The following is an 18,736-nucleotide window of genomic DNA, read 5'->3' on the forward strand; positions in this document are numbered from 1 at the left end:
TGCTAGACTTTCATTCAAGCTAGATGGAGGGATCAAAACCTTCTTAGACAAACAACAGTTAAAGGAGGCAACTATCACCAAGCCGGCCCTGAAAGAGGTATTAAAAGACCTCTTATAAACAAGAACATCACTATAATACTTGTAATATATCAGAGCAAACAAATTGTTTTTTAGAACAATGGCACTACAATACATTAAATCCATAATATCAATAAATGTCAATGGCTTAAACTCACCCATCAAAAGGCACAGGGTGGGGGGATGGATCAGAAAACATAACCCAACCATATGCTGCTTGCAAGAATCCCATCTGTCACAACAAGATAAACACAGACTTAAAGTGAAAGGATGGAAAACTATCATACAGGCTAACGGTCCACAAAAAAGGGCAGGAACAGCCATTCTCATCTCAGACACGATAGATTTTAAATTAAATAAAGTAATAAAAGATAGGCAAGGACATTACATAATGATAAGAGGATCAATCAGCCAAGAAGACTTAACAATTATTAACATCTATGCACCCAACGAGGGACCATCTAAATACATTAAACACCTATTGAAAGAATTTCAAAAATACATCAATAGTAATACAATAATAGTGGGAGACTTCAATACCCCACTCTCACACTTAGACAGATCAACAAAGAAGAGAACCAATAAAGATATAAGAGAATTGAATGAAGAGATTGACAGACTAGACCTCTTGGACATTTTCAGACTCCTCCACCCCAAAAAACTGGAATACACCTTCTTTTCAAATCCACACAACACATACTCAAGGATAGACCACATGTTAGGTCACAAAGACAGCATCAATAAATTCAAGAGCATTGAAATCATCCCAAGTATCTTCTCAGACCACAGTGGAGTAAAACTAACTTTTAACAACAAACAGAAAATTATTAAAAGACATAGAATTTGGAAACTAAACAACATGCTCCTTAAGAACCACTGGGTCAGACACTCACTCAAACAGGAAATTCAAATGTTCCTGGAAACTAATGAAAATGAAGACACAACCTATCAAAATATTTGGGACACAGCTAAAGCAGTACTGAGAGGGAAACTTATAGCTATACAATCACATATTAAACACCAAGAAGAAGCCCAAATGAACGAACTTACTACACACCTCAAGGACTTAGAGGAAGAGGAACAAAGGAACCCTAAAGCAACCAGAAGGACAGAAATCACTAAAGTTAGAGCAGAAATAAACAACATCGAAAATAAAAGAACCATACAAAAGATCAATGAAGCCAAATGTTGGTTCTTTGAAAGATTAAACAAAATTGACAAACCCCTAGCCAGACTCACCAAACAAAAAAGAGAGAAGACTCAAATTAATAGAATTGTCAACGATACAGGAGATATCACAACTGACACCACAGAAATCCAGAGAATTCTGCGAAACTTCTATAAAGAACTATATGCCACCAAGCTAGAGAATCTGGAAGAAATGGAACAATTCCTAGAAACCTATGCACTTCCAAAACTGAACCAAGAAGAACTACAAAATCTAAATGCACCAATCACAGACAAAGAAATTGAAACCGTTATTAAGAATCTCCCCAACAACAAAAGTCCTGGACCAGATGGCTTCACAAACGAATTCTACAAAACTTTCAGGAAACAGTTAATACCCATACTTCTTAAGCTATTCCATAAGATTGAAGAAACAGGAATACTCCCTTCCACCTTTTATGAAGCCAACATCACCCTGATACCAAAAGCTGATAGGGACAGAACAAAAAAGGAAAACTACAGACCAATATCTCTGATGAACATAGATGCCAAAATATTAAACAAGATCTTGGCCAACCGGATACAGCAACACATCAAAAAGATTGTTCATCATGACCAAGTGGGATTCATCCCAGGAATGCAAGGCTGGTTCAACATCCGTAAATCAATCAATGTCATTCATCACATCAATAAAAGCAAAGCCAAAAACCACATGATTATCTCAATAGATGCAGAGAAAGCCTTTGACAAAATCCAACACCCATTCATGCTCAAAACTCTACAAAAAATGGGAATAGATGGGAAATTCCTCAAGATAGTGGAGTCTACATATAGCAAACCTACAGCCAACATCATACTCAATGGAGAGAAGCTGAAAGCATTCCCCCTCAGATCAGGGACTAGACAGGGCTGCCCACTGTCACCGTTACTCTTCAACATAGTATTGGAAGTTCTTGCCATAGCAATCAGGCAAGAGAAAGAAATCAAAGGGATACAGATTGGAAGGGAAGAAGTCAAGCTCTCACTATTTGCAGATGATATGATAGTATACATAGAAAGACCTAAAGAATCCAGTAGAAAATTACTGGAAGTTGTTAGGCAATATAGCAAGGTATCAGGCTACAAAATCAATGTACAAAAATCAGTGGCATTTCTTTATGCAAACACTAAATCTGAAGAAGAAGACATCCAGAAATCACTCCCATTCACTGTTTCAGCAAAATCAACCAAATACCTAGGAATAAAGTTGACCAAAGAAGTGAAAGACTTGTATGCTGAAAACTATGAGTCGCTACTCAAGGAGATAGAAACTGATACCAAGAAATGGAAAGATATCCCATGCTCATGGATTGGAAGAATAAATATCATCAAAATGAACATTCTCCCCAGAGCCATATACAAATTTAATGCAATACCCATCAAAGTTCCACCAAGCTTCTTTAAGAGAATAGAACAAACACTACAATCATTTATCTGGAACCTGAAAACACCTAGAATTGCCAAAACCATCTTGAGGAAAAGAAACAGAAATGGAGGCATCACACTCCCAGACCTTAAACTATATTATAAAGCCATCATCATCAAAACAGCATGGTACTGGAACAAAAATAGGCACACAGACCAGTGGAACAGAATTGAAAGCCCAGAAGTAAATCCCAACACCTATGGGCATCTAATCTTTGATAAGGGGGCCCAAAGGATTAAATGGAAGAAGGAGGCTCTCTTCAATAAATGGTGCTGGGAAAACTGGGTTGAAACATGCAGAAGAATGAAATTGAACCACTTTATCTCACCAGAAACAAAAATCAACTCCAAATGGATCAAAGACCTAGATGTCAGACCAGAAACAATCAAATACTTAGAGGAAAACATTGGTAAAACACTTTCCCATCTACACCTCAAGGATATCTTTGATGAATCAAACCCAATTGCAAGGAAGACCAAAGTAGAAACAAACCAATGGGACTACATCAAATTGAAAAGCTTCTGCACATCCAAAGAAACAATTAAACAAACAGAGAGACCCCTCACAGAATGGGAGAAGATCTTCACATGCCAGACATCAGACAAGAAACTAATCACCAAAATATATAAAGAGCTCAGCAAACTTAGCCGCAAAAAAGCAAATGACCCCATCCAAAAATGGGCAGAGGAAATGAACAAAACACTCACCACAGAGGAGATCCAAAAGGCTAACAAACATATGAAAAACTGCTCTAGGTCACTGATTGTCAGAGAAATGCAAATTAAGACAACACTAAGATACCACCTCACTCCTGTAAGAATGGCATACATCAAAAAGGACAGCAGCAACAAATGCTGAGGAGGATGTGGGGACAGAGGAACCCTTTTACATTGCTGGTGGGAATGTAAATTGGTACAGCCTCTGTGGAGAGCAGTCTGGAAAACCCTCAGAAGGCTAGACATGGACCTTCCATATGACCCAATAATTCCTCTCCTGGGGTTATACCCCAAGGACTCCATAACACCCAACCAAAAAGAGGTGTGTACTCCTATGTTCATAGCAGCACAATTCATAATAGCTAAAACCTGGAAGCAACCCAGGTGCCCAACAACAGATGAATGGCTGAGAAAGCTGTGGTATATATACACAATGGAATACTATGCAGCTATCAAGAACAATGAACCCACCTTCTCTGACCCATCTTGGACAGAGCTAGAAGGAATTATGTTAAGTGAACTGAGTCAGAAAGTTAAAGATGAGTATGGGATGATCCCACTCATCAACAGAAGCTGACTTAGAAGATCTGAAAGGGAAACTAAAAGCAGGACCTGATCAAATTGTAAGTAGGGCACCAAAGAAAAAACCCAGTGGTGAGGGGTAGACATGTAGCTTTCTGGGCCAGTGGGGGGTGGGAATGGGCGGGAGGGATGGGCCACGGTCCTTTGGTGATGGGAATGGTGTTTATGTACACTCCTAGCAAAATGTAGACATATAAATCAGTAGTTAATTAATATGAGAGGGGGAAATCAATTGTATGTCTCAAAGGTTCTCAGGAGACAAACTGAATCTTTTTAATATATAGGCTACGTATTTGATATGCGGACTCTCTCAAAAGCCTAGACCAAGTAGATTGGAGGCTTCCAATAGCACAGCTATATACAAGATACTGGGTACTGTACAGCAAACCATAACAAAGGGACTTTTCAAAGTTAACTCAATTAACAAATAATGTGATGATAATATTAACTATTGATTGTCTTTTTGAACCCTAAGACAGCAGGAACCTCACATCTTCACTATAGAGCCCCTACTTCCCCCAGTCCTGGCACCCATGGATAGGGCTCACTTTCCCGTATGCTTTTCCCAATCCATACCAAATAATATTGCATCCGCCGATCACAACCTAACCAAAGCAACGATTGCCATCACAACATGCTTCACCTCAGAGTGTATCCAGAGACTTCACGTGTGGAATGACAACCCTTCAGCTTCATTACTCGGGTGAGACCTTTCCTTTTATAGTACACTCTAATTTCATCTCAGGTAGTTCACTTTCTAACAAAGTCCCATAACCTAGACATACACCAGTTTCTGTGAGAGAGAGCGTATGCGCACACGTATCCATAAACTACTGCAAAATATATACCTGAAAGCAGGATTACACTAGAGTTTGCAGTGAGTACCTCCCCAACACTTCCTCTCCACTATTCCAATCTTGGGATCCATGTTTGCTCAACAAATTGTTTGGCTTTGTATGTTAACTCTCTTTTCAATCACCAGGTTCTAGATGCCACCAGGATGCTGGCTAGGCTTCCCTGGATTGAAGACCCCACCAATGTGTCCTGGAGCTCAGCTTCCCCAGAGACACACCTTACTAGGGAAAGAGAGAGGCAGACTGGGAGTATGGACCGACCAGTCAACGCCCATGTTCAGCGGGGAAGCAATTACAGAAGCCAGACCCTCTACCTTCTGCAACCCTCAACGACCCTGGGTCCATGCTCCCAGAGGGCTAGAGAATGGGAAGGCTATCATGGGAGAGGGTGGGTTATGGGGATTGGGTGGTGGGAATTGTGTGGAGTTGTACCCCTCCTACCTTATGCTTTTGTTCACTAATCCTTTCTTAAATTAAAAATTTAAATAAAAAAAAAAAAAATAGGAGAGGGAATCAACAGCAAAAGATAGAAGTCAAAAGTCAAAGTCAGTAAGCTCAAAGATAGAACCAAATAAGCCATTTAAAAAGAACTATAAAAAGAAAAAAGGTGTATCTAAAACAAATGAGATAACACAGGAGAGTTATGGGACAACACAAAGAAGAATGAGATATTCACCAGAAAAGTTTCAGAGAAGAGAAGACAGAATTATTATCTGGAGAAATAACTGAGATTTTCCCAAACTGACAGGCACAGTTACCCAGATCCAGAAAGTTTAAAGAATTCCAAACAAAATATGTGTGTATAGATATATGTGTGTGTGTGTGTGTGTGTATGAAGATACTTAACAACTAAAGTGACAACAATAAAAATATAGAATCATTTAAAAACATAATGAATATCAAAGAATCACACATGAGAACCTCCATAAGATTATCAGGCTTCTAAACAGAAACTTTGAAGACAGAAGAGAATAGTAAGGTATATTAAAATATTGAGCAGAAAATATTAAAATGTTGAGTAGAACCAAGAATATTCTACTTTGCTAGGTTACACATTTTGAAGACCATGATTCTAAAGCATACATGAACTCGTAAACCAAGTTTATCTATCTCAGTAAAAAATATTTGAGAAGAAATATACTGACTTTACATATTTCCAGAAAAGAAAGAGCATTAGTACTAAAGTTTCCTTGGATGTTCATTCACTTGGGACTTGAACTATCTAGCATTTTCCCAAGTTTAATTTAACGCTAATCTTTCAAGGAGCTTGAATCTTTGTTGGGAATGAACAAATCCACACAGAGCACCAAGGTAAATATGTCAAGAGAGGACTCTTCCCAGAATGAAAAGTTTATGCCTGTTTCCTCATGTGTAGAATCCAGGTAATATTCCCTTTATTAAAAAATAAATTACCATCTTCAAAATGCCATCATGCTTAATGTGATAGTCATGGTTATTAAACTTAATTTTGATTTGCAAATGATATAAATGCAGATCTTTTCATTTTTACCTCATCTTGTTGTGAGTTTAACAGCTGCAGTTTCATGTGCTTCATATAGGCCATGGTAATTGGCATGTTGTAGTCAATCATACTGGTCACCAAAGTGGGGGGTTTTCCATTATCTGTAATAAAACATTTTTAATGGGTAATGAAAGTGATACTGTATTCTAACAATTATAGGTTAAGAACAATCTAATTTGCTCAGTTGCTTAAGAGAATGATAGCACTATAGATGGATTATAGGGAAATTAAAGTTAGATAAAATTATATTGTGACAAACTAGCACAAGAGATAAACTAGTTATTTTTAACTACAGGGGAACATTTTTTAATATCCTGGGTAACAATGAGTAGAGGCTGATATAGCAACAAAACATAATAATTATATAATTTTTCATTTCTCTCCTTTGCTGCACATTTACTTTCTACATGTACTTATGCAATATACTATGAGAGCGCAAAAGGAAATTTTTTAATTTTTTGCCATTCTACTCATCTTCAAACATATGGAAGAAGCTTTACACAACTATATATTTAAGTTTAATTTCTGAAAGCCACAGGTTAGGAAAATAATACAATTTTACCATAAATCCAAAAACCCAATTTTATTTTTAAGTGCCACCAGGGTTACAGCTGGGGCTCAGTGCCAGCACTATGAATCTACTGCTCCCCGTGGCTTTTTTTTTTTTCTTTTCTATTTTATATGACTGGACAAAAAGAAATTGAGAGGGAGCAGTGAGGCAGGTCTGCAATTGTCTGTCTTTCTCTCTCTCTCCCTATTTCCTCTTTCCCTCTCAAATTCTCCCCAGTGAAAGAACTGTACACTAGTTATCCATTATGTTTCTTTCCTTCCTTACTTCCTCCCCCTTCTTTCCTTCATTTCTTTTCCCTGCTTTCCTTTTATTCCTTCCCTTTTCTTCGCTTACTTTTTTTTTCTTTTTCCCCACCAGAATTATCCCTAGAGCTTGGTGCCTGCACAATGAATCCACTGCCTCTAGAGGCCCTTTGTTGATTTTTATTTATTTATTTATTTATTTTTAGATAGAATAAGAGAAATTGGGGGTGGGTGGGTAAAGAAGGAGAGAGGAAAAGAAACCCGCAGTACTGCTTCACCATTCATGAAGCTTTGGCTGTGCAGGTGAGCAGGTGACTGGAAGCCAGATCCTAGCTCTTAGTAACACATGTGCACTGCTACCTGGCCCATCATTGATTAATAAATAAGGAATTGGAGGACTCTAGTAGAACATCCTTGCTGAATATATCTAAAATGCCACTAAATATATACAATAAATTAAAATTAAAGTACTGTTGTAGGGGAAAGAGTTACTTGCCACAGTTGAAATTTTATTTTTTCTGAGAATGGGCACCAAATTCTATGTGGCTATTCAAAATTCACTGTCACATACTTAAATTAATGAGATGACTTGTTGAAGTGTGTAAGTCTACCACATTTTTACAAAAAATGTGAGATACACATTGCCATTATGAATAAAATGCTTTAAGTCTCACTGTTCAACACTATGGCTACCTTTATGATCTGTTCCATCTGGGTTTAAATGCATTCTTTTCTGGCATTCTGAGCAGCTCATTAGAAATCGTGTCACCGCTTCTCTTGGTAGGAAGGCATAGCTTTCTGAAATCTGAAATGATTCAAAAATAGAGGTGTTATTATATAAGTTGACAGCATGATTCAATATAAATGATCATTGTATTTCCAAATAATAGGCATTTTCCCATATGGTAGGAAGCACAATGAAAGCATGCACTGCATACCATGCATCATTTCAAGAAATATCTATCCAACTTGGTCATGTCTCTTAATAGCAGCTAATAGTATGATGTAGAAAAAAAAAATAGACCACATCTGGATGAACATCTGCATTTCTGCACTTCTTCTAGGAAAATCATAATGCACTGATATTCTAGTCAATTTCTCTTATCAAAATTTCCAATACTGCTAGCTCTATCAAAATTTTATCCAGTTGTCCATATTTCTTTTTAAAATCTAACCTCATGTGGAAACAATGAACTCTGAATTTTGCATTAATGAGTATTCATTACTGTTTTCAAAAATATTTTTAGTGAAAAAAATAATTTTAGCAGCAGTTCTGCATGTATTTCTTGCCTTTAATTATCCTTTCCACAGAAAATGACACACTTGGAAATGCACTTTGGCTACTAATTTTAAACATATTAGTTTTGCAAAACTATGACTATAATGGCTCACATTATTTGTTAAGACAAACTTTTCCCATGCACTCTAGAAAGCTTCTATTTTTGAAGCCATTTATCTAGAATCGAGTTAAAAAATCGATACTCTTGGCAATTATTCTTTTATATATTAACTTTTCCAAAACCAAAAGAATATCCCTTGTCAAAGCACAAAAATTCTGAAGCTAAAGTGTTTATTAAATATCTCTAAATAAAAAGCAGCAATAACTCAGACATGAAGGCTGACAGAGAGTTAGTTTTCCACCACAGAGCTAATACTGAAGCAAGAAATATAAAATAAGGAAGAGGAACAAATAAGTTATAAGTAAGATATAAATGCCACAGATAATTACTCAGATGCCTGAATAGCAATATGAACATTCATGGTTTAAATTTGTACAGAGGAAGGAAAATGTGTGCCTTGAGTACAAATCTGTGCAAATTCCCACTAATGGTCAACAGGATCAACGATTTCTTATCCATGCTGTACAAAGACCACAAAATTGAGGAAGCTCCTCTTATTAAGATGCATAAATTTCAAAGCACAGTTCCCTGGGATTTATTATTGAAAATAACTTGCACCATTTAGCCTATTCCATTGACACCTAGGGAAAATAAACCATAAGAATACAAAAGAGAAGAAACAAGTGTACAATTGAAAGCTACCAGAGAAGGAAAAGATTATGATTAAAATCTGCCCTGTTTGGTCCATATACAAGTAATTAAATTAATTTATAATAGGATTAGAAACATGAAACTTTGTTTTAGATGACCATTATTTATAAATTAAGATGTTCATGTTCAAAATCACCCTCATACTATCCAAGGAATTATGGGGGAAAATAATCAGAACAATTTGATCTGTAACCTTTCATAAAACCATTTTATATTGTCTATTATGTAAATATTGGGCTGGGGAGATTGTTCAGTGGCTGAATACAGGACTCATATGTCTGAGGCCTCAGAAGCCTTAGGTTCAACATGGAGCACTACCATATAGCACTTCTCTATTCTGTCATTCTGTCCTTAAAACAACAAACAAAGAAGATCATAAAAATGTAGAAATACATTATGATTTAAGTCCTCATTCTCTGTTATATTCTGTGCACAAATGCACACACATTTGATTTGTACTCATCTATCTTATAGATGAAACTAACAACTATTCCTGATACATTTCTCTGGTGAACAATTATTTTTTCCTGACTCCATGAAAACCATTTTACAATTCCAAAGTGATAAAATAAGTATGGGACATCTATCCTGGCATTTGACATTTTGTTTCATATGGAAATATAGCTCATTGGAATTAATGTGACTAATCACTAAATTCATAAATAAATACGATTTGAGAAAAATACTCTGTTGATATTCAGAGGATTTCTAACCAGTCTTTGCTTACATAAAAATGAAATCCTCAATGCAAGACATAGATAAGCAAGTGGAAGACATGAAAAGATCTACCGTTGATTTCCATGCTCCTGATGTTTCCCACAATCTGCCTTTTCCTGGGTGCTAAGAAAGCTCTTGCATAGCATTCATTCCCTTTGCAACAGATCAGCCCAACTCAACTGACTGACTTGTCTGAATACGATATTATCCTTAAGTCAGTTTTTCTTATTAATCTTTGAAGTATCTGTGATGATCACAAATATGTATCTTTGTGTTCGTGTGTGCACATATGTGTGAAATGATATAAAGTTCCCCATGGTAGGTTAGTGGGCTTTTTGGCCAACATTTTAGCCTATTTTTCTCTATAGTGGCATTCTGGAACATATTTGGTATGTCACTGTATTTTATATAAGTGAATAAAATTACATCTCAATAATCATGATCTGTTCTAACATTTGAATGAATTTTAATGGACTTATCAAACAGAGATCAGACAATTCTCAGGGCCCATAAAAATTAATTAAAAAACATGATCTTTAATTAGATTTGTTTTAAAGAAATCTGAAGTACTGTTTCATCACAAGTTAAAGACAGCCCTTGTAAAATTTTTATAAACTTAAATTATGCAAATTTGTTCTTTTGCCATTTGCTAGTGTTTTTTAATTTGGAGTTAGCTGTGACTCAAAAGTGAGAGGATAGCACAATATACTTTTTTTTCAATATTTACCACCTCTAAAGATCTTAATTCATCTGTGTATCAGACATCACTGAAATTGCAATGAAAATAGTACATTCTAAAGTGACTATGACCAACTCCATTAAAAATTATAATTCCACACAAAAATATAGTATCTCTTTATGGATTAAACAAGTATATTTACTTCTAGAACAAAGATAATATTAGTAGTCTAATAGTAAACCAAGCAACCAAACTAATCACCAAATACCACAAGAGGCACCATTAATGATCTTTCATTTCCCACTTTACTAATACATATATATATATATATTTATATATATATATATGTAGAAAGAGAGAGAGAGATTTATGAAAAGCATACAGACATGTAATGGACAGAAGGATGTGTATTTTTATCTTGTCAATCCCCCTACTTAGTTGCATAAAAGAAACAGTATATAAAACAAGCCTATACAACAGTAAGATCAGGTTCTGGCACACTCCAATGTCACTCAACACAACTCAGTTAAAAATACCAGCACACTTAGAATTTGTTGTACCTGTTGAACCACTTTCTGATCACAACTGTTTCATCTATGAATAGTTTCAACAGAAAGTTCCTCTAAATATACTCAATAGGTAAGGCAGAAATTGTTTCCTGAAGTGACAGAGGACTGACAAATTCTTAAAATTAATATTCTCATTAATTAAATGACAAATATCTGGGCCATGCATTGGCTCCTTTATATAGAGAATAATCCTTCCTAAGTAATGTATATTTAATTTTGCCATTAGTTGAGCTACTAATAAATACACTAATGCTAAATAACATTTTACATGGGTTTTTTAAATTAAATAATTATTCCAAGTCTACAAATAGGTTACTATGGTCACCATTATTATCTGCTTCATAGGTAAGAAAACAAAGCTCCAGAGAGATTGAGTAATTTGTCAAGCAAGTAGAGTCAGGATTCACATGAAAATTTTGGTTCGGTAATCATTATTTTTATAACTTTTCCTACTTAACAGTATTTAAAGAGAGAGACTGTCTCATACATAAAGCATTGAATATTAATCTAACACCATAGGTTAATTATGCTAAAATATTTATAATGTTACCTGTGAGGTTCTTTACAACTATAAAATGCTCTAATCAGTTTTAGGCGACCCTTTTGAATACAAGGGGCAGCCAAGCATTCTGCACCTTTTCTCGGGTTATAAAGTTCCATATTGTACCCCTCCTACCCTATGGTTTTGTTAATTAATCCTTTTTTAAATAAAAAATAAAATAAAAACACATCAGAGTATGAACAATACAGAGCTCCACCTGGAGGAAATTAACAGGCCATCTGTTGTCTTTCAGTAAAACTGCTGGCTAAAATGAAGATTTTGTGGCAATGCTTTAACAATTTACCAGTCAGGAACTGTAGACAATGGAGTTTTCTTGCTTCTTTCTTTCTTTCTTTCTTTCTTTCTTTCTTTCTTTCTTTCTTTCTTTCTTTCTTTCTTTCTTTCTCCACCAGGATTATCACTGGGGCTCAATGCACTGTTCTGAGTGACTAGTGTCTCTCCTCTTCTTATCTATTTATTTGATATGTAAGAGAAATTGAGAGGGGGAGAGAAAGATATCTGTAAACCAGCTTCACAACTAGTGAAGCCAGCCACTGCACCTGGGGAGCCGGATGTCCAACAAGGGCCTCTGAACAAAGTAAGGTGTACACTCACATAGTGCTCCACCACTCAGTCTCAGCAATTGTGCTTTTAATAGAATGCAGGAAAGAAGTGGAAGTAGCTCATTACAAGAAGTTCGCCAGCAGATAAGTCATTTTTGATCAAAGATTTGAACATATAAAATAGAGACCTCAGATGATGTACTGTAAGCATAAAATTCACCAATACAAACAAAAACGGGTAAAACAATTTATCATGCATGTCACACCATTTTTCTAGGCTCACTAATGCTACAGCACATATGTGCACAGGTGTGCATGTACACTGCACGCATGCATGCATGCGCACACACACACGCCCACACACACAGTTAATAAATATCAGCAAAATAAAAAAATTAATAGGTACGTACTGAAGTTCATTATGTCATATTACTCCACAGTCTTACACCTTAGTACAATGTGTGTCATTTCAGATACGGAAATCTAGGGCAAAATGCGATTGGTGTAATTACACTATTATTAAAACTTTACCTTTTGAACCTTGGCTGTATGAGTATTTGAGTAAAAATTTGCAATCATACTTTCACTGGAATGAGAACATTACATCTGTTTTTGCCAAATGTCATGCAGCACACTCCTGGAGAAACTTGCCATTGGGGTCAACTTTTACATTCTCTCTTATGAACACTCTTGAGATAAATTAGAGCCTCCTAAGTAAATGTTTATTTTCCTTTATTTAGTAGTATAATACTGAATTTTATGATATTCTGTCACAAGCTACCTACAATGTTCATAATTGATAATATACATGAGTTTATTTTAATAAACTAAATTCTATAATAACTGAATAGTCTATAAGTCTAGTTGCTGTTCTCATTGTCACTGAGGTTTCACTATTCCAGGTCAGCTATTTTTCTCAGACAAAAGGGAGAGAAAGGGGTGAGAGAGAGAGAGAGAGAAACTAAAGCATTGTAGCTCTCAGTGCAGTGGGTCAGGCTCACTTCTATGCCATATGCATGGCAAAACAAGCACACTATCTAGGTATGTTGTTTTGCTTGCTCTAACTCCAAATGTTATTAAAGACTGTGTCCTAATTCATGAAATTCTACAAACTATTGTCCAGAAAAACTGTATGGGGAAACGTCTTGGTTCTGCGCACCATCTTGAGTTCACCTTTGTGTGTATGACCTACCTTTGAATATATCTGAAGAGAATTAGGACTATATATATATTCAAAAATGATTTGCAAAAACTGTAATATTCAGCCTCAACATTTTTCTAAATGTGTTCTACTATGCGTATCTGTCTAAACTATAAAGTATCTGTTAATGACCAAGTGCATTCCTGTATCTTAATAATGTTTCTAATCTCAAAACCAGAACCCTGCCCCACTAGGGAAAGAGAGAGGCAGGCTGGGAGTATGGCAACACTCATGTTAAGCAGGGAAGCAATTGCAGAGGCCAGACCTTCCACTTTCTGCATCCCACAATGACTTTGGGTCCATACTCCCAGAGGGTTGGGGAATAGGAAAGCTGTCAGGGGAGGAGATGGGACAGGGGATTCTGGTGTTGGGAATTGTGTGGAGTTGTGTTCCTCTTGTCCTATGGTTTTGTCAGTATTTCCTTTTTATAAATGAAAGAATAATAATAATAATAATAATAATAATAATAATAATAATAATATGGACTTTATTTGTAAGCTCACCACTGTTCCCCTAGTAGTAGAGTTTCATAAGTTGCTGGGCTCCAATCAACCCTGAAATGTTGCTATTTTGTCATAATGAGCATTTCTGTAATGTATCCCGGTGTTACCACCTTCAAATCATGGCAATGTTCACATTTTTCCTTTTCATTCTTCTCCAATCACTTTTTTTACACTCAAACTTCACAGCCAATTGTCATTACTGCTTGATTTTTTTTTCTACTTCTTTGAGGTTGATTTCAATAGAACGTCATTAAGTCAACCACAGCACTCCCAATTAAATTTGAAGTCTAGATAAACATGCAATATTGGGAAATTTATAGTATAGTTTAAATTTATAGTATAATTTTTAATCATTTAAAGTCACTATTTTAGGAAAGTATATGCAAAATGGGAGTGAGAGGCAGGTGGGTGGAGGTAAATGTGGGTTGTCTGTAAGGCAAAGGCAATCTGAAATCATGATGAGCACAATGTATGGTGGGGGTCATACGGCTCTTGGGTCACAGTCTGTGGAATCACCTGTTCTGTCTCTGCCAAGGACACTGGAGTTTTGTGTGTTTTTTTTTAAATCTTAGCACTGTAAGAGCTCCTTTTTTAAGTTGATAAATTTCTATGGCCTGTTATACATGCTATTTCCTATAATTCTAAATGGTCCTCAGCAGAGAAAAGGTTCCCCACATCTGATCAGAAGTGATGTTTTTCTTATTTTAAGATGAACTCTACAATATAAACACACTGGAGCCAGATAGTGGCGCATCTGGTTGAGCGCACATGTTACAATGCACAAGGACCCACCAAGTTTGAGACCCCAGTCCCTACTTTCAAGGGGAAAGCTTTGTGAGTGGGGAAACAAATGTTTCAGGTATCTCTCTGTCTCTCTCCCTCTATACCACCTCCTCTCCTCTCAATTTCTGGCTGTCTCTATCCAATAAAGATAATAAAAATAAGTTTAAAGTTAAAATGTAAATCATAAGATAATTCACAAACACGTTTTAAAAATAAGATGGATCATTTCTACTCCCTTGAGTTGCACTTCCTTTAAAGTGAATATATGATACAACTGAGCCCAATTTATTATTATTATAACCAGATAGCATCACTCTGCTCTTTGTTCGGATAGAGAGAAGCCACAGCACTGAAGCTTCCCCCACTGCTGCAGTACTATCACAAGACATACTGAGGATCTGAGCCTGAGTCTCAGGCATGACAAGCAGGCGCCCTCACTGGTGAGATATCTCATCAGTTTCCCAAGTTTTACTCTGTATTTAAGAGACAGAAAAAGAGACCAAAACACACACACACACACACACACACACACACACACACACACACACACACACACACACACACACCCTCTCCATCATTCAACACCCAATTTTGTCTTAGCTGCTGTTTATATTGGTCATATGTGGTGGTAGGGATTGAACCTAGGGTTTCGAGCATGGGAAGTATGTACCACTGGCTGAGCGACTTCACTTCCAAGACCTCTTACCTCACTTCTTTTAAGCTATCACTGCACACTATACATTTGACAGGTTACTGATAGATCATAGCCTATAACGTGAAGAATGCTGTTCTAAAGCAGAGAAATAGTGTGTGTCAATACAAAGGTACTAGTGGTATATATAAGAGGATGGTCGTTGTGTGATCAAATGTAAACTGAAAGTGGCCAACTCAAAGGTGGTCTAAAGCACACAGGAAAATTTTTAGACAGTTCAGATCAAATTTTTGACAGCTTAAGTGCATTTTGGAAGTTTGATCCAACTGGATCAATTGTAAGGGTGAAAAGAAGTAAACATGGTTCAAGGCACTAAGCATGTCCTGAGTTTGGGTAACAGAATATTACAAGTGTAAAGTAATAGGCAAAGACAGTCAGGTTAGAGTAAGAAACCAAAATCTATCTGGTTGAAACACAATTAACTAAAAGAAGAAAACACATAGTAGCAATACCATTCCAAGACTGCATTATTGTACACATCAGTATATCAAAACATACGCAAACAAAAAACAGAATGTGATTTGAGGAGTGGGGTGGTGACATACCTGACAGGGTACACATGGTACTGTGTGCAAATTACCCACGTTCAAGCCCAGTTTCTCAACTGCAAGGGAGATGCTTATCATAGCAGCGCAACAGTGTTGCAGGTGTCTCCCCTTTTCCCTTATCTCTTGTCTCTCACCCTCTACTAAAAAAAGAAAAAGGGCTGCCAGGAAATAGAAAGCTGTGCAGATACCAAGTCCCAGTGAGAACACTGGTAGGTAGACAAGAAAAAAAATAGTAAAAATATTTTATTGAAGTGATTTTTTTTTGCTTTAGCAATTACACTTGAAATTTGTGCTGTTTATCAAATAAAATGGTACTCTTTCCATTTATGTTTTTTTTACAATGGTTAAAATCTTAATTTTGAGTTATAGTTTGCAACGATTAGCTGAGTAAATACAACAAAATAAGAGAAAGTCAAATAAATTGTTAGGTTATTTCCCTAAAGTAAGGTTGCTATTTTGTATCATTTATTATATTAGATTATCTGCCTGCTAAGAAGCAGATTGCTGTAACAGGTAATTCTTATATTAGATGAAAAAAATGAGCAGATGGGCACTGGCAAAGTTTTCCTCCATACATGCTTTCTAACAGTAAAATAGAGAGAGTCTGTAAATATTTCATGTAAATAAAATGACTCAGAAAAGCAAATGTTTGTAGATTTTCTTGCAGTGTATAAAAGTGCATAAAATAGGGAGTCGGGCTGTAGCTCAGCGGGTTAAATGCAGGTGGCACAAAGCACAAGGACTGGCATAAGTATCCCGGTTCGAGCCCTGGCTCCCCACCTGCAGGGGAGTCGCTTCACAGGCGGTGAAGCAGGTCTGCAGGTGTCTGTCTTTCTCTCCCCCTCTCTGTCTTCCCCTCCTCTCTCCATTTCTCTCTGTCCTATCCAACAACGATGACATCAATAACTGCAACAATAAAACAACAAGGGCAACAAAAGGGAATAAATAAACAAATAAATATAAAATAAAATTTTTTAAAAAGTGCATAAAATAATATGGGGGCGGGGAGAGGGGATGGGACACAGTCTTTTGGTGGTGTACACTTATGTACACTCCTATCAATTTCCAGTCATATAAATCTCTATTTAATTAATATGAGAGGGGAAAATTGACTATCTAAAAAAATAATTCAGCTACAGAAGTTTGTGAAATATACTGTCTTCTTTATTTATTTTGAGAATGTATGTAATGTGTGACTGGCAATATAACTCACCTGGATATCATACCTGCTTTACCATGTGTACAGCCTAGGTTTGATCCCAGCCCCCACAGAATTGAAGGAAGCTTTGGTGCTATGCTATTACTCCTTCTCTTCCCTGTCTCTTTTCCTGTCTGAAAAAAAGTCAGCTCAGAGCAGTATATTACACTCCAATGACCAAAAAAAAAAAAAAAAAGTGTTTCTAGTGTGATGGTTTCCATTTCTTTTGAAAGAGGTACTCAGATGATGAGACAAGGACACATAATTCATGCTCCGAATCTTGATTTCGTAAGTGGCAAATAATAAGAACATTTTTGAGATACCAAGTAGAGCACGGTTCACAGGAATCTCCTAAAGATGTTTCTCAACTCTGTGTATACACTATGTTCTACAAATGGTTGTGAAAACAGAGTTGGGATGTACTTTGGCTATCACAGTACCGGAACTGGTGTTGCTGGAATTTAACAGCAGAGGGTGAGAGACATTACTACACTCAAGACAAAGCTAACTGTCAGTAGAAGAAGCTTATAGTACCCTAATGAAATATATTGTTTTATATTGCACAGATAATGGAATAACCAAGTGACACATTTAACAAAAGATATCATGCTTACAAGTGCTCTACTGAAGATACAGGATACCAGGATACAAATGTCTTGGCCTAAGTTTCACAATCTCAGAAGCAATAACTAAACCACTCTGTGAGGATTTTTTTAAGGATATTTTTTAAGGATTTACTGCTTTTCTGAGTACTCTGGTCAAGGATTAAGTCCAGGACTACATATGACAGCCCAGATAGTCGGGTTTCTGCATTGTCATGTCTAGGACCCAGATAAGAATTGCAACATCATATAAAGCTGTGATAATAAGGGAGCAAATTTGATGCTGTGGTGTCTTCCCCCACCCCCTCTCAAAATGAAAATTCAATCAAGAGCAGTGAAATTGTGCACAGGTTACAAAAAGAGGACCACCATGCTTACATATGAAGGATTGTGGCATGCACTGTTTGAGAGAAGATATCTGAGAAAACTGAGGGTGATGGGCAGGGTATGATGCTGAATATATTGACAAATAAAAATAAGGTATAGGACTGTTTCTTTTTACTGATCATAAAATCAGTAAGACCCCTACTGACATAGGTGATAAAAACAGTGAATATCAATTCTACAAAAGTCATGACTAAAGTCACTGAAAGAGTGTGGAGTGAAACAAGGAAAGCATATTTCTCCTGGCCTCATTAATAGAAATTTTAAAAGCCATTTTCATACATGTGGCACCAGAAACAACTCTGTTGAAAAAAAAAAAAAAAAAAGCTCAAGGGAATAGCAGCCTGGGAGGCTGCACCACAGCTAAAGCACTGAATCAGAAGGATGAGGGTCCAAGCTTAAACCCCAGCACTGCCTGTGCCAAGGAGGTGGTCTGGGTCTCATTGGTTCCCTCCCTCCCTCACATTATTAAATGGTTGAAATGAAAA

At 36.5% G+C, this 18,736-nt stretch overlaps 1 protein-coding gene across 6 annotated transcripts in view; it reads right to left on the bottom strand.

Annotated features, from left to right (window-relative positions):
• The window catches only part of NOL4 (nucleolar protein 4), a 383,971-nt gene that overhangs the window by 261,733 nt on the left and 103,502 nt on the right, over nucleotides 1-18,736 (bottom strand). For all 6 annotated transcript variants that reach the window (XM_007520939.3, XM_060173710.1, XM_007520940.3 and 3 more), the window contains 2 exons: nucleotides 7,891-8,002; nucleotides 6,373-6,485 (listed from right to left, as the gene is read on the bottom strand). In XM_007520939.3, coding sequence (XP_007521001.1) covers nucleotides 6,373-6,485; nucleotides 7,891-8,002 — 225 coding nt within the window. The remainder of the gene's footprint in view (nucleotides 1-6,372; nucleotides 6,486-7,890; nucleotides 8,003-18,736) is intronic.

This window comes from Erinaceus europaeus, chromosome 15 (assembly GCF_950295315.1).
Source record: "Erinaceus europaeus chromosome 15, mEriEur2.1, whole genome shotgun sequence".
Taxonomy (NCBI): domain Eukaryota; kingdom Metazoa; phylum Chordata; class Mammalia; order Eulipotyphla; family Erinaceidae; genus Erinaceus; species Erinaceus europaeus.